Raw genomic sequence first — 16,753 nt, 5'->3', positions numbered from 1 at the left:
CCCCTCCCGGCCCCTATTCCAACCCCTTCCCGGAATTCCCGCCCCAGCCCCGCCTCTTCTCCGCCTCCTCCCCTGAGCACGCCACATCCCGGCTCCTCCTGGAAAGTCCTAAGCGCTGCCCAACAGCTGTTTGGTGGCAGGAAGCGCTGGGAGGTAGGTGGAGGAGCGGGGATGTAGCGTGCTGGGGCGGGGAGAGTGGGGGGGGGGAGGGAGTTGGCGACTATGGCGGGCCGCAGGAAATAGCTCCGTGTGTTTGAGACCCCTGGTCTACACTGCAATTAGTCACGTGCAGCTGGCCCATGCTAAATGATTCAGACTGTTAGGTCCAAGGAAAATGGAGTATAGAACAGGTTGTTTGGCCAGCTTAGCCAAAGTTAGGCTAACTAACTGTGGTTGCTGGGCCTTTCCTGTCTCTTTGAGAAACCTGAGGGCACGTTGCCTAACTGCATGAGATAAGGTAGGAGGAGGGGACCGCATTCTTGTACCAAATGTACTAGGAACGGTTTGTTTGGACATATGGAGACTTGCAGTCTCCACTCCCTGTTTCTGTTCTTCATCTGTACTCAACTCCCTCCTTTCTCCTAGTTTCTGGTGCATGACAACAAAGCTCATAAGAAGTTGCTGAGGCATCACGAATTGTTTGTAGTGTCATAGAAGATAGATATGCATGAATATTAGAAGCTTTCTAACTAATAAAGGGGGGTTGGGTTGTTTTAACTATGATGCGACGGAACTGTCTATATAACCTTACTAGTTATTGTAATTGTGGCTGGTTCTCTCTGGAGACGGGCCGCTCTCTATTGTTGTGTGCACTCTTCAATAAAGAGCTTGTATTGGACCTTGCTGGTGTTGCCTGTCTCTCACTCTGCGGTCAGACAACGAACCTTGCCGTCTGGGTTAAAAAGTCCCCGACAAGGCTCACTGGGCTCGGGCTAAGGGGTGTTTAACTGTAGTGTAGGTGTTCAGGCTGAGGCTGAAGCTTGAACTCTAGGACTCCCCCACCTTAGAGGGTCCTAGAGCCCGGTCTCCAGCCCAAGCATCTACATTGCAATTTAACAGTCCCTTAGCCCAAGCCACTTAGCCTGAGCCAGCTGGCATGGGGCACCAGCAGGTGTCTAACTGCAGTGTAGACATATCCCAAGAGAACTGAGGTTGCTCAGGACTTTCCAAGACATGCTCAGCACCTTGAAGGTTCAGGCCAATAAATAGGAGACACAATGATAAATACTCTCCGCTCATGTCTGCGGTGTTTCTTTCTATCCATATGCAGTACGGACAGGCACTGACCTGCCAGGGAAATCGCGGTCTCTCTCTCCTGGTCGAGTCGGGGATTCCTGACAGAGCAGGACACTTTCTGGTTGGAGTCTTCTGTTATAACAATGGCAATTTCTGCTTGAAACAGGCCATTGGCCTCTTGGGCAATGTTTTCAGAGGCCGATGGTAAGATCTGCCCCTTGAGATCTCTCCACTGAGCCTCGGGCTGTGAGTTCCATTCGGATGATCGACACACAACCCGGATCCCTCCGTCCTGATGTCCCTCCACAGAGATGACAGGATCAGAGCCCAAACCTACAGAAGAAATAAATGAATCTGTGATAATCCTACAGTGTCCAGTATAGAGCCAAAAGTTTTATTACACTGTTATCGAAAGCCATTTCCCATTAAACTAATAATTGAATGAGAGTTCATAAGTGTGGATGGTCAGTTAATCTGGCCAGATTCATATTTGATATACAGTAAAATAAATGTTAATGTCAGGGCTTTTCTATGCACAAACTTGCTCCAGTTTAACTAAACCAGTTTAGTTAATCCAGGGCAAATCCCTGTGTAGACACTCTTAAATCAAGAAGGAATTGACTCAAGCTAAAGCGATATAAGCCATTTCCAAACCCATTTAAGTGTCCACACAGAGGTTTGAATTAGTTCATCAAAAACAGTGCACATGTATGTGTAGACAAGCCTTAAATTAATTCATAAGTAAAAAACTTGTAATAGGGGAGTTTGGGTTGTGTTGGCAGGGCCTTGTACCCTTCCAGAATGCAGAAGTGGGTAGCAGAAAACTGGTACCTCCAAAAGCCAGGAAATATACTCAGCAAAACAGAAACAAAAACACTAGATAGAAGGAAATGACAGGTTGTCACGCCTCCCACACCAGATCACACTTGGTTTTTTTTAGTATTGACAAGCTAAACAAATAAAATTCTCTTAATCTGAAGCAAGAGTCTTGTACCTTAACCAGGTGTGAATTCAAAGAGATTTCACTATTGTGGTGTCAGTGTGTCTGCAGAGAGGCCCTCAGGGAGTTTGGAAATTTCACACAGACCAGCCTAGAGAGGGAAACAACCTCCCAGGAGAGACAGAGAAGGGACGGGTGTCTGGAGCCTTCCCTGTGGAATTCTTGCCCAGAAGAGCACAAGCTATGGAGTGCTCGCCCAGCAGGGGTGTGACTCACAAGGCTTTGGTCGGATAGACCCGTGGAAAATGCCCAAGTGCCACAGACAAGAACTGAGGTTAAAGGGCCTATGGTGGAAATTATATGTAACCCCCGCATCCCATCCCCTGTGCTTCAGTGTCTGTTTCTTTTAAACAGTTCACTGATTCCAGCTAGTCAGGGATTAGGGTCTGGGGACTTTTTTCTGCAGCCACATTAGAAGAGCAGCAGCCATGAGCCAAGAAGCAGAAAGTCCCTTCTTCACATTCCATCTAAATTCCATTAAAACAATGTAATATTGGGCTATTAAGAAGGTGATCTTCCCCTAATAGTGCCCATCAGCACCAGATAAGCAAGGAATCTCTTAAGATGTTTAAAGAAAACTTTGCCTGATGGCATTCTGTCTGGAAAGGAATCACTTATCAATAGTTGTGGGTGTGAAATGTCTACTTTGTTATTGTTTTGCCTTTATTGTCCCTACTTCTCTATTGTTTATCTGTATGGTTTCTGTTTTGTTCTTTGATTGTTTCTTAATGTTGCATAACTAATTTTGCAAGATTTAAATCAACTAAGGTTGTGGGGTATGATTGGTTAAAGAATTGTTTCACGATATGTTAGGATTGATCAAAAATATTTTGTAATATTTTAGTAAAATGATTGGCTAAGCTAAGCAGGACTCAAGCTTCACTATGTAACCTGGGGTCCAAGGAGACCAGCAGAAGGAACACAAGAAGAAGAAGACGACGACGACCTGGAAGAAGAACTCACCTGTAAGACACAGCCTAAGATCAGAGCTGGTATGAATATTTTGCATGACTGTGATGGGCATCAACCAGAATCCAGATGAGACTGACCTTGCCTGGCCAACAGGGAAAGTCCGCCTGCCTGATCAGGATTGGTGAGCATGGCATTGTATGCTTAGTGTGTGTATTCTGCTTGATAATTGTTAATAAATAGAGGATAAGGATATTACTGTGTAAGGGTCTTTCACTGGTAAAAGACCCTGCAAATCCGCAGAAGAGTGCCCCCTGAGCTGTAGGAATTGGGTAAGGGTGAGGTGTCCTAGAGTGTGCAGGTAACACAGGTAAACAAAGGAAAAAGTTAATGAACTCTTGCAGTATGCTCAGTAGGGCATCTCCAAGAGTGGGAGACAATTCCACTCCCAATATAAAGAAAAAAAGTCTTCAGTTAGACCCAGAGGGGAGGTGAAGATCTCTGCCTTGAGCGAGCGAAGGAAGCAGGTGCTTGGGGCGGCCAATGGAAGGGGGCGGCACGTCCGTGTCTTCGGCTGCAACTCGGTGGCGGGTCCTTCAGTGCCTCTCAGAGTGAAGGACCCGCCGCCAAATTGCCGCCGAAGAATGAAGCGGTGCGGTAGAGCTGCCACCAAAGTGCCACCGATCGCAGCTTTATTTATTTATTTATTTTCGCTTTGCTGCTTGGGGCGGCAAAAAAGCTGGAGCCAGCCCTGGTGCTGATACTCACAGGCCTGCTTTAACTGATTGTATTGAGAAGATATTCACAAAGAGACGGATACCAGCTTTTTGGATGAACTGGATGCTTGCTGCTGGTTCACCTCAGAGCAATGTGGTGGCATTAATGCCAAATCAGCAGTGTATGTTTTAAATGCAGAGGGTGTGTGGCCTGTGAACCATTTGGTACTGAAGTAATCTGTATGTTTGATGATAATTTTGTTGGTGCTGTTTGTAAAGTATTTGCTGTATGGATGTCATGATAAGATTGTGTCTAGATTTATGAGGAGTCTCAGTTAACCCTGTTCCCTGGGGTGGAAGGAGTTACCCCGCTGTGCTCCAGCGTGTGCCTGTCCTTGGCCGGAGCCGATCTACAAAGCAGACTCCATCTCAGCCACAAGGGGTCTATAGTTACATATTAATGCCCACAAACTACTTGCCAATGCAGAAGTAAGGCTGCCCAGCAGGGCTTTGTGCATTTCCAAAATGCAGAGAGCAGCTAAACTTAAACTCCTGAAACCCAAGAGATACAAAGTAACGGCCCACAGTGCCCCAGCCCTACCACCTTAACTCTGCCTCCTGGGGCTGGCAATAAGTGCTAGGAACAGTTCAGTGAGGGTGGTTTCATAATACACAGGCATGACGGAGACTGTGTTCGGAGTCGCTGTAGTGACTGGGGGAGGGATTAATTCAAGCAGGCTGGCAGAGCTGTCACTGCAATATGAGGAGAGGTGCATGTACCTTGAGGGATCATGTATGTGTCTCATTTCAGTGCTGAGGTCTGTAGGCTGTGCCAGTAGAAGTGCACAGAAGTGTCTTCTTGCCACGCCATGGGGATTGTCAGCAGTCTGGTGTTCGCTGCATCTGACCTAAACCTCATGTCCTGGTTACAGAACTAGCTACACCTGTCCCCTTCTGGTCTCTCTGGCAGCACCTTCAGGTGTCAGGCCTCCTGCCTTCCCCTGTCCTGGGGGGGAGGGGGAATTCCTCAGTTCTCCCATTCTTATACCAGGCGCTGGGCTACAGGACTCTGTGTATCAACCACTGTTACCCCTGTTACTGTGTCTGGGTGCCAGACACAAGCTGAGATCAATCCCAGCTGGTGACATCAGCATGGGGAGGATCAGCCATTGTCTGGCCCCAGGTGTGCACAAAAAATTTGTAATAACCACAACATGCCAATATCACCTAACTTATAGATTCATAGATTCTAGGACTGGAAGGGACCTCGAGAGGTCATCGAGTCCAGTCCCCTGCCCGCATGGCAGGACCAAATACTGTCTAGACCATCCCTGATAGACATTTATCTAACCTACTCTTGTTAGGGGTGTTTGTGTATCTCGTTAATTCCTTGCTCTAATGATCTCAAATTTAGCCCACTAATCCTGTCCCAGACTCCAATGTGTCACAGCAATTTTGAAAACAATCTGAGTATGTGTGTGGATTTTAGAGCCCTTAGACAAAAGAGCTGTTAAACAGTGAACTAGAATAAACCTTAACCAGAGCAGAGCTACTGCCCCACTATACTACAAATCAGGTGTCATCTCACAATGACCCCTCAGACTCCACTTATTACCCATTTGAAGACGTCAAAGTATCAGAAGAAGTTACTGACCTGCCACCTGTAGTTCCAATAAAGCGTCTTCATAAAAGACACTGGACTGAAAAAAACACTTGTACGGCCCATCATCGGAGGGTCGGACATTGCGTATTCTCAGGGAAACTCTCCCATTGGTGATGTTGTCTCTCAAGAGCTCAGTTCTTCCACTATATTCCAGCATTTGCTCTCCATACTGATCCTGCCCATCATGGTACAGGTGCACGACTTCAGAGTCCTGGGATCGTAACCATCCCACCTCCATGTTCTCAGCGCTCATGCTGGGGGAGAGGTGGCAGGGCAGGACGGCCTCCCCACCTAGGGAGGCAGTGATTGGATGGTCAGGTCCAGTCACTGTGAACTGTGCTGTGAAATGAGTCATGGGGAAAAGAAAATTAAAGTGGAGAGGAACCAAGACACATAGGAATGTATGTGCAGCAGGATGCGTATTGCCAAGTCAGGCCCCCCACCCAGATCATGAGATTGGCTTAAAAATAAAGAGAATTTTTAAAAAAAGTCATAAAATTGGGGTTGTTCTTTGCCTTCTGATTTCTGAACCTTTAAAGTTGCCTTGGGTCACATTTCCAAGCATTTATCTGTAACCACAAGGGACAGAAACTTACTTTATAACAAAATGAAAGCTGAGATTCTCACCTAATCACAGGCCTCCAGGAGCTGTGGCTTTAAGAAACACATCAAATGTCATGAGACTTGTGATAAAATTCTGCGAGCTGGTAACATTGGATGGGGATGTCTACAGCTGGAGCTGTAATTTCCAGTGTGAGGAGACATGCACCCACTAGCTTTGACTGAGCTAGCATGAGAAAGCGTAGCCGTGGTGGTGTGAGCCACACTGTAAACCTTTCAAAGCACAACCCCATTATCCCCATTGCACTGTAACAAAATGTATAGGCAGGGGGAGGCGTGCTGAGGAATGACATAGCAACCATGTGGCCTAGTGGAGAGACCACTGGACTGGGACTATTCCTGGCTCTGCTAGTGGCCTGCTGGATGACCTTGGGCAAGTCTCGTCACTGCTCTGTGCCTCAGTTTCCCCATCTGTAAAATGGGCATAATGAATAAAGTTCCTTGAGCTCTACTGATGAAAAGCACTATACAAAAAGGTAGGGCTTTGTGTTATTAGCAGTGTCATGTATCGATTGCAAACCTAAGTGAGAACTCCCTAAATGACCATTAATGTCTACTACAAGGAGTCCTCTTTCTGTTAAAGAAACTAGGAAAGACACTGACAAAAATCTTTGCTAATGCAGAGTTAAGGTTCCCAGAGGTATCTCAGGTCCTTTCAGAAAACTGTTCAGCAAAACTCAGGGCTCTGAACACCAGCAAATGCAAAGTTAAGGTACAGTCCAAAGCAACCTTAACTTTGCCCTCTCTGAGAGATGATCCAATACACCCACCGCACCCAGACCCGCACTCTGCCTGCGCAGATAAGGCACATCACTCAGGGATTAGGGCACATGATAACTATAGCGGTCGCCCCAGGCCCCACGCTTTGGGGGGGCCCCATGCTTCATGGCACATGGGGGCTGGTGGCAGCATGACCAGCCCTGCTCAGCTCTGCACAGCCTCGTCGGCCCCTGGCGTCACTCCAGGGGGGAGCAGGGACTGGTGGCAGCTCTGGAATGGGGGTGGGGGCAGGGGTTGTCCCGGGCCCCGCATCCCCCTATGGACGTCCCTGACTGTAGCACAGAGTCAAATGCCTTCTTCTTGCTAAGAGAAAAACTTGTTTTTAGGGGAGCTGCTCTGAACAGGAGCTACCGACCATGTTCTACACCAAGCTACTGCCCAGGAACAGCTCCACACCTGTTACTTTTTACAAACCTTTCACCCTCACTCCCAGGATTCCATCTGGCACTATATGTTCACTTACCCATCACTGACCACACAGACAATCCCGGGGCAAGCCAGACCCCTGTTACTGACACAACTACACATCTCAGGGCTGAAATGGGGGATACTGGATCCCCCAAGGTAGACATGCGCCTCTCTCCTTTCCTCACATGCCTGGGGGAGCTCTGACCCAGATCACCTCACATCACAGAGACTGCTCCACCAAGCTGCTCCAGCTAATGTCTCCACAATTCAGTCCAGCTACATCTAGTACAGTGAATGCAGCTGGATGCATGCAGGTAATTCCCAGTGGCTAGTGCAAGCTCTGGGGAGGAGGCAGAGTTAAGGTTGTGTTGGCATGTGCTTTAACTCCATATGTCCTGGTTTTCAGCAGTTTGAGTTTTGCTGAACTCAATGCTCTGGAAGGGTAGGTGAAACCCCCGGTAACCATGGCTCTGCGTCAATGAAGGTTGTTGTCAGTGAATGTGCCAGGTGGCAGGAGGAGAGGGGGTGAGGGGGACACTCTCACACTAGCAGGAAGGGGCAGAGAGGAGGCTGGTGCTAGATTAAAGAAAGGACCATAAGGGAAGTAGAGACACCAAATCCAGGGAGAAATCCAGGCCCCATTGAAGTCAATGGGAGTTTTCACCTAGGGGTTTAGCTGGCAGGAGTCCATTGGACAGCGTTAGAAGGAGGAATATTCTGGGTGTGCCCTGAGCTGCGGGGGTGTCCAGTGGGGGTGACCCTGGAAGGGGTGACATGGTCACTTCTCTCTGTATGTGTGAGGAGCTGCAGGGCAGCAGAGCTCTGTGTGAGAACAGGCAGCAAACCCAGCAAGGAGGCTGGAGCTCCTACCTGACACCAGCCTGTGAACCTGTAGAGTGAGGCAGAGAGCGACGTAGCCGGGCAGAGCTGAGCTCACTGTGGAGCCGCAAGAGAACAAGGGAACCTTCCCCGTCATCGTAGCTGGGTCTGGGCACAGAAGAAACAAACAAAATCAGACGTGCAGTGACTGGCAGGGTTAGCCCACCCTAGGGTTACCATATTTTGTGCCTCCGAAAGGAGGACACTCCACGGGGCCCCGCCCCCTCCCCCAGCCCCGCCCACGCCCCAACTCCGCCCCCTCCCCAAAGTCTCCGCCCCCTCCCCTGCTTCCCGCGAACATTTAATTCGCGGGAAGCCTGAAGCAGGTAAGGGGGGGTGTGTGGGGAGGAGGCGCGGCCCAGGCTAGCCCCCCCCGGCGGCTCCAGCCTGGGTCGGCTCGGGCCCTGGGGTGCCGGCCCCGGCTGACCACCCCCGGCCCGCCCAGCACTGCTGGCCCCCGGCGGCCTGGCGCACCCCCCGGCGGCCCGGCCCCGCGACCCCGGACCGGCTCCCGGCCCCGCGGGCCCGGACCGGCCCCCCGGCCCCGCGACCCCGGACCGGCCCCCCGGCCCCGCGACCCCACGACCCCGGACTGGCCCCCCGGCGGCCCGGCCCCGCGGCCCAGCGCACCCCCCGGCGGCCCGGCCCCCGGCCCGGCACCGCGCCCCCGGCTCCCCGCCCGGCCCCGCGCCCAGCCCAGCCCAGCACCGCGCGCCCGGCTCCCCGCCCGGCCCCGTGCCCAGCCCGGCCCGGCCCCGCACCGGCCCCGGCCAAAGAGGCCCCGGCCGAGCCCTCCCGATTTTCCCGGACATGCCCAGCTTTTGGGGATTTCCCCCCGGACGGGGATTTGAGCCCCCAAAAGCCGGACATGTCCGGGAAAATCTGGACGTATGGTAACCCTAGCCCACCCTGCTGTGCAGTGCATGGAGTTGGGAAGGGATTCTCCCCATAGCTCTAGTTTGCACTAGCTCCAAGCAGGGTCAAACATCATTGAGGTTAAAATGCCAGCAGTAGCTGGCAGCCCGTCTGCACTAGCGCTTGCTCCCTGGAGCTGCACCTGTGCTAAGGTTAATTATTATTCCAGAATAAATCCATATGTGGACCCTCTAATTTCAGAGGAAGAATGCCTTGTTTCTGTGTTAGACCACTTCTGCAGTGCATTGGGTAAACAGGAACAATGCAATTGTCTTCTGGAATAAGAGTGTTGTATTTATTTAGCTGTAATATAGGGTGTGTCTACACTTTCTGTTGACCCAGACTGAGACTTACTGCTGCGAGGATCATAGAATATCAGGGTTGGAAGGGACCACAGGAGGTCATCTAGTCCAACCCCCTGCTCAAAGCAGGACCTAATCCCAACTAAATCATCCTAGTCAGGGCTTTGTCAAGCCTGACCTTAAAAACCTCTAAGGAAGGAGATTCCACCACCTCCCTAGGTAACCCATTCCAGTGCTTCACCACCCTCCTAATGAAAAAGTTTTTCCTAACATCCAATCTAAACCTCCCCAACGGCAACTTGAGACCATTACTCCTTGTTCTGTCATCATGTACCACTGAGAACAGTCTAGATCCATCCTCTTTGGAACCCCTTTCAGGTAGTTGAAAGCATTCAACTCTTCTGCAGACTCATTCTTCTCTTCTGCAGACTAAACAATCCCAGTTCCCTCAGCCTCTCCTCATAAATCATGTGCTCCAGCCCCCAATCATTTTTGTTGCTCTCCGCTGGACTCTTTCCAATTTTTCCACATCCTTCTTGTAGTGTGGGGCCCAAAACTGGACACAGTACTCCAGGTGAGGCCTCACCAATGTCAAATAGAGGGGAACGATCACGTCCCTCGATCTGCTGGCAATGCCCCTACTTATACAGCCCAAAATGCCATTAGCCTTCTTGGCAACAAGGGCACACTGACTCATATCCAGCTTCTCGTCCACGGTAACCCCTAGGTCCTTTTCTGCAGAACTGCTGCCTAGCCACTCGGTCCCTAGTCTGTAACAGTGAATGGGATTCTTCCGTCCTAAGTGCAGGACTCTGCACTTGTCCTTGTTGAACCTCATCAGGTTTCTTTTGGCCCAATCCTCTAATTTGTCTAGGTCCCTCTGCATCCTATCCCTACCCTCCAGTGTATCTACCACTCCTCCCAGTTTAGTGTCACCTGCAAACTTGCTGAGAGTGCAGTCCACGCCATCCTCCAGATCATTAATGAAGATACTGATCAAAACCAGCCCCAGGACCGACCCTTGGGGCTCTCCGCTTGAAACCGGCTGCCAACTAGACATGGAGCCATTGATCACTACTCTTTGAGCCCGAAGATCTAGCCAGTTTTCAATCCACCTTATAGTCTATTCATCCAGCCCATACTTCTTTAACTTGCTGTACGCATAGCTGACCAAAGAGTCAAATGTGTTAACATGACTCAGTCACTGTTCAACATTAAACAGTTAAAATGGGCTTGGATTTGCTATACAGAGACCTCAGCCTGCTTAGCACCATGGTAAATGCACCATAACAAATGTTTTCAATCTTTTATTAAAGATATAGAAAAAGAAGGAAAAACAGTTAAAGCATTTGAAATATTAAATTAGACTTTCATTTAACATCATCCCTGGTTTCCTTTCCCTTTAGCTGGAGAGAGTTTTTAAAAGGAAAAAGCCTCTTATCTGACAGTCTCTTAGATGGTAATAAAGATGGTGACCTGAAAAACAGCTCCATGTGTCTCAAAAGCTTGTCTCTCTCGCCAACAGAAGTTGATCCAATAAAAGATGTTACCTCACCCCACCTGTTTCTAATATCCTGGGACCGACAGGGCTACATCTACATGGCATACATGTTAATAACTGCTTTGTGAGGAAAAGAGAAGAAGTTACTGACATGGGTTGACTGTGTTGTTGTTGCTGTTGTTGAGAAAGTCTGGTCATATTTGCTAAAAAGACAAAACGAGACAAACACACACAAAAAGGGGAGAGACAAGACCAGCAAAGAGAAAATGCAGCTTCTGTCTCTGGCGCTACCCCTCACTTGCAATTTTACTGCTGGAGAAACACAAGCCCACCACATAGTGGGACCTGGGCACTTAGATCTGGCAACTTTTTCCCAGCAGCAGACTGTTTAGGGCTTTGCTTTAACAGGCACACAGCAGTGTTGCAAAATATGCAGTCTTGGCCAGCTAAGTCAGATTCTTATTAGACAGAAGAAAAAAGGAGAGAAATAAGAAATTAAACATGAGGTAGGGAAGAAAAAGGACATGTGGGGGAAGAGAGAGAGAGAGAGAGAGACACACACACACACACTCACACTCAGAATCTCACATCCCAGGTGGATTCAGCTGGAGCCCGTGGAGGTGGTGATGCCATCAGGGTCCCTCTCTCTGGCCTGGTCAGGACATCTCTCAGGATTGAGGTGAGAAAGGCTGGGATCCTAGGAGATGCTGGGGGTGGCAGGAATGATAGTGAAGCTCAGGCCAGTGGCCAAATTTTTCTCCCCCAAAATCTCTCTTTAAGCACTCTGTCACGGGATGCCCACTCACCCTTTGTCTGGTACCTCCTCCTGGTCACCCTGGGGATTAGCTCTTCGGCTAGGTCACTTTTCCCCCTTCTGGGGTACAGTCCTCCAATGTCTGTCAGCCGCACAGTGACCCAGGCAGTCTTTCCAGTTCATTGCACCAATGGTGCCTGTAAAAGTCTCCACCCCTATGTTCACTCCTTTTATAGGACTATGATAAATCTTGTACTAAGTATGCCTCATGAGGTATCATTTGAAAACTCATAATTTGCTGATTATTATTGTCCTGGTAAAATATGCATAGCAACATTGTAAGTAAAGTTATAAGATTCTACTGTATGATGTTACTAAGACATTCCAAAGCTGGAGAGAGGTCACAAACTGGTTGTCCAATAACAAAAGGTAAGCCAATGTCTCAGTCGGGTATCAACAAAATCAAACGTAAAGAACTTGGGGCATTTCCTCTACAGTTTTTTTTCCTCTCTCTCTCTCCCTTCCTCTCTACCCACGGCATCAAAAACACCTGAAAGCAAAGGAAGCAGCACTGGACTCGAGGGAGGGATTCTGACTGAAAGGAATTCAGACTGTAAGACTGCTGGAATATGTGGGGAGAGAGACTTTGCTTTGACTTCACTTAACTTGTTAAATTATGCGTTAGTAGGATTTTACTTTTATTTTCTTGTAACCAATTCTGACTTATGCCTCGTTACTTGTAATCACTCCATGCACCAATTTGATCAAATCTGGTCCAAGGATTCTCCCTATTCAGCTGTCGCTGTCTTGTTCTGTTTATCTCAGTGCAGTGACATGGATATTAAAAACATAATGCTGGGCAAAAGCTCTCACACATCTGGCAGCATTGCCAAGGATCCACAGATTCACAGGGTCTGGTCTGTAACCAGTCTCCTGGCAGTGACCCCTTCAGTGTGCCAGGCCCCAAGGACCCACACAGTTCTACTAGGGCAGTCCCACGGCCTCAAAGGCTCCAAGACTAGACCACCGGGCAGCAGCAATTCCTGTCTCTCTACGTGACTCCCTTAGGGTTACCATATTTTAAGTGTCCAAAAAGAGGACACTCCACGGGGCCCCAGCCCCGCCCCAACTCTGCCCCAGCCCCGCCCCTTCCCGGGCCCACCCCAACTCCGCCTCCTCCCCTGAATGCTTCGCCCCCCTGCCCCTCCCCCGCTTCCCGCAAACATTTGATTCGCGGGAAGCCTGAAGCAGGCAGGCAACAGGTAAGCTGGGGCTGGGGGCGCGAGGAGGCGCGGCCCAGTCCGGCCTCCCTGGCCGAGCGGCTCCCTCTGGCGGCCGGCCGGCCCAGGCCAAGAGGGTCTGGCCCCGGCGTCTCTCGCCCGGCTCGGCTCGGGGGCACCGGCCCCCGGCAGAGCACCGCCAGCCCTGGCCCGGCCCCCGGCCGAGCACCGCCGGCCCCCGGTCCCGCACCGCCGGCCCCTCCCTCCCTATTTTCCCAGACATGTCTGGCTTTTTGGGATTTCCTCCCGGACGGGGATTTGAGGCCCAAAAAGCCGGACATGTCCGGGAAAATCCTGACGTATGGTAACCCTAGCTCCCTGTAGTGAATCCAGCCCATCCAGACTCCTGCAGGAGGTTTGTACTGGGCCCCTTCAGGGCTTAGAGGTCTCAGAGAGTATTTATAGTGACACAGGCAGCCTTTGCAAAACAAGGGGAACCATTTATTGTCACCAGGTACACAGACTCCAAAAGTCTTTGGGTTAGAATGAGAGAGGCAGGCATAGGATATGGTTCCTCGGTGTGGAAGCCAGACTGTCACCAGGCCCATCCTTACCTGCCTTGTTTTCTTTGTCTCTCCATTCCAGCAGTGCTCTGTGTCTGCGTACCCTGCTCTTCCTAGCCTAACCCTGACACCTCTCCTCTTTGCTCTCCAGACACAGCCACGTTGTGCTCCCATGTTCAGCTGCCCCTGCAGCTCAGCGTTAATACTTAGTTACTGTGGTTTCCATTGTCTCTGTAAGGTCTCCCATTCCAGTGTGTTGATTCCAGCCCAGAAAGTCCAAGCAGCTCTATGTCTGAGATACCTGCCTTCATCTCCCATGTCCCAGGGAGAAAATCAATTCTTTCCCCCAATGGATAGTGCTGCCAAGGTGATAGATACAGAATCATACAGATTGTCTGTAATATTTTTATGAACTATTTCCACTTTGTCACATTTCTTTCCCCTTTGACATCAAACTGAGCGAGATCTCTTCAACCAGTGACTTGGGAGCGTTCAAATCTCCTGCTACTTGGGACTCAGATGCCTTCCAAGTTCAGGCAAAACCACAGATGTTTTCCATAAATGCCAAAACCAATTTCCCATCCACTGGATAACTTTTCTACCAGGCAATTTCAAGATTCTTACACCACAGACTTTCATTACTCAAACATATCATTTTCACAACACAATTCAGAGCAGTTTCATATCCTCCCTTGGGCTTTATATTTTGGATGACACTAGCAGGGTGCACATGGGGAGTTTTCATGTGCCTCTGTGTTCTCCTGCCACCCCAACGCCTCAAGGGTTGAAACTGAGATGAGTGGGAGGTTCTCATCTTCCAGAGAGTGAGGAGGGCCGTGAAACCACCTTCCTTCATATGTCAGCCGACTTGGCTGCAGCCTTGAGGTGTCTTTACCCCTTGGTTGGGGTACGGAGTGAGCCTTTGAGCGGATCAGAGTAGAGGGCAGAAAAAGCCCCTGTAAACTGTTACTGCAAAAATTTAAGCACCAAGTTATTGTAGGCACTGCAGGGTTTGGCCAAAGATGAGCAGGGTTTTGTGAATTCCAGTGTATCCTGATTCTGGGATTTTTTTAGGTACTTAAAATGACAGGTACCTAAGTGCTCTTATGAATCCAGCTGGTGGTAAGTAAGGGGAGCCACACACGGCCCAGAACGTTACATAAGGAAGCTATTCACGGACTACAGCTCACATCAGGCAGCAAAACAGCAAGAACAAATGAGCTCTACTGCAGGGCCCCAGGCTCTGCTAAAGCGCAATGAACCAGCAAAGGGAAAAACCTTCTCTCAATCTTCAGGCTAGAAGCTCTGTGGGGCAGAGACTCTACCTCACTGTGTGACTGGAATGGACTAAGCACACTGTGGTGTTACCAAAACTAAACACTTACTGGTCATGCCAAGGCTAAAATTCCCCACTCTGGCACTTCAAGTGCAGAAGGTGGGGGGCCTCATGAAAGACCCCCTAAGCTTATATTTTACCAGCTTAGGTTAAAAACTCCTCCAAGGTAGAGAGTCCTCTGCCTTGGACAGGTATCACTGCCACCACCAAGTGATTTACACAAAATATTCAGGGAAGGGTCATTTGGAATCCCTATCCCCACAAAATATTCCCCCAAACCCTTCATCCACTTTCCTGGGGAGGCTTGAGAATAAGATACCAACCACTTGCCTTATCAAGGTGAGCACAGACAAACCCTTTGTTTTAAGGACTTTGGAATCAAAGGATTCTTAAAAATAAATAAATAAATAAATAAATAAATTTTATTATAAGAACAAAATAAAGAACCACATCTGAAAAAATCATGATGGTAATAGATTTTAAAGAGTGCTAAAATTTAATACACACAGAGAATTCCTCTCTGGGCTCAGCTTTGGTTACCAGAAGAAAAAGATGAAAAAAATCCTATAAAAGCACAGAGAATACACAAGCCCAACAAACAAATAGCCTAATCGCATCTATCTAAACCTTTTTTACCCTACTCAAATTTCTGTGGTTTTAGATGGATTATTCCAGGTATGGTTTTAGGAGATTTTGTACTTGCTGGCTTCCTCTCAGTTCCGAGAGAGAAGATCCAGACCAAAACCAAAGACTGCTGAGAAAAGGAAACTGTTTCCCCCAATTTGAATGTATCTTTGATTTTCACTGGGTCTCGGCTCTCTGCCAACTCCTCCCTTGTTTGTTTGTGGGTTTTTTCATCTTCAGGAAACAGATAACCCTTTACAGGTAAAGCAATTCAGAACAAGGTCTTTATAGCTAACTGAATGGGCTGGTATACATAAAGGTTGCTACTTTCCCCCTATATTCATGACAGATCATCATGTGTGTGTGTTTCTGCAGCCAAATTTACACTCGAAGTATGGGAGCAGCAGTTTACTCCTGACAAACCTGGGAGAGGGGCCCTGTGACACTGACAGCTCATCTGAGTGAGTGTGTGGATGAGGAAATATCAAGTTAGTCTGTAGTTCTAGGGATGGAAGCCCCCTTACCTGCTGAGTCCTGTGGGGACACTTCCAAGCAGCTTCAGGGTCCTTGGGAAGCTCTCAGTTTTTCTAGCATCCACAGCCATTCCCTAGGGAGAGTTCCTGTGAAAACTCCCTTTGCTGAGGCGGTTTCGTCCATTCAGCACAGGAGACACAGAGCCAAGGAGTTTGACTCTGTCCTGTTCATTTGTGTCTGTTGTTAATTTACTGCATTTGTAACTGAATGGAATCGCTGCCTGTTTCTGCTGCTCCCACCAGCTTCAGAAATGAAAGTAACTCAGTAGCTGGGAAGTTATCGTAACAGGAATCCTTGTCACATGCTGAGTAAAGTACAAGGATCAAAGTCCTCTTAAAGAAACATCCCCAGCAGTGCCAGTGACAGACAGGCCACTCACTTTGGCAGGTGACACTCAGCTCTGCCGTGTTTCTCCTGCTCTCTGAGAATCAGTAACATAAAATAAAAGTTGCATGTAAAGCCACTGTCCTCCAAGGCTTCTGTCTCCTGGGGATGAGGGAAAGTTTCACACTTACCTGATTGTGAGGGGTGTGGCAGGGGCAGGCGTGGCATAGACTTTCAGCTAGAGACTTGGGATAATTGATTAATTTTCTTGTGCAACAAAAATACAACAGATTGTCCAAGCCCCAGGCCATAGTTCCTTCATGCAGCTGCACAGTCTGGGACATTGCTGGCCTGGCAGAGCCTCTGGGGGTGAGAGTTCTCTCACACTCCACGCCCTGAATCGGCGTTCCACGCCATGAACTTCCCCCCAGTAACACCATGATTTGCACATTGCTGGGGAGGTCTATG

The 16,753-nt window shown here is 49.1% G+C and overlaps 1 protein-coding gene across 1 annotated transcript in view; it reads right to left on the bottom strand.

The window, feature by feature from the left end:
* Nucleotides 1–16,233, bottom strand: part of LOC128848360 (butyrophilin subfamily 1 member A1-like) — a 48,897-nt gene extending 32,664 nt beyond the window's left edge. The window contains exons 1-4 of the mRNA XM_054048340.1: nucleotides 15,952–16,233; nucleotides 8,204–8,320; nucleotides 5,516–5,863; nucleotides 1,288–1,569 (exon numbers count right to left, since the gene is read on the bottom strand). Of these exons, the coding sequence (XP_053904315.1) occupies nucleotides 1,288–1,569; nucleotides 5,516–5,863; nucleotides 8,204–8,309 (736 nt within the window). The 5' untranslated portion in view covers nucleotides 8,310–8,320; nucleotides 15,952–16,233. The remainder of the gene's footprint in view (nucleotides 1–1,287; nucleotides 1,570–5,515; nucleotides 5,864–8,203; nucleotides 8,321–15,951) is intronic.
* Between the last annotated feature and the right edge of the window lie 520 nt (nucleotides 16,234–16,753).

Source organism: Malaclemys terrapin, chromosome 13, assembly GCF_027887155.1.
Source record: "Malaclemys terrapin pileata isolate rMalTer1 chromosome 13, rMalTer1.hap1, whole genome shotgun sequence".
NCBI classification, from domain to species: Eukaryota; Metazoa; Chordata; order Testudines; family Emydidae; genus Malaclemys; species Malaclemys terrapin.
This window is presented reverse-complemented; position numbering and strand designations above follow the sequence as displayed.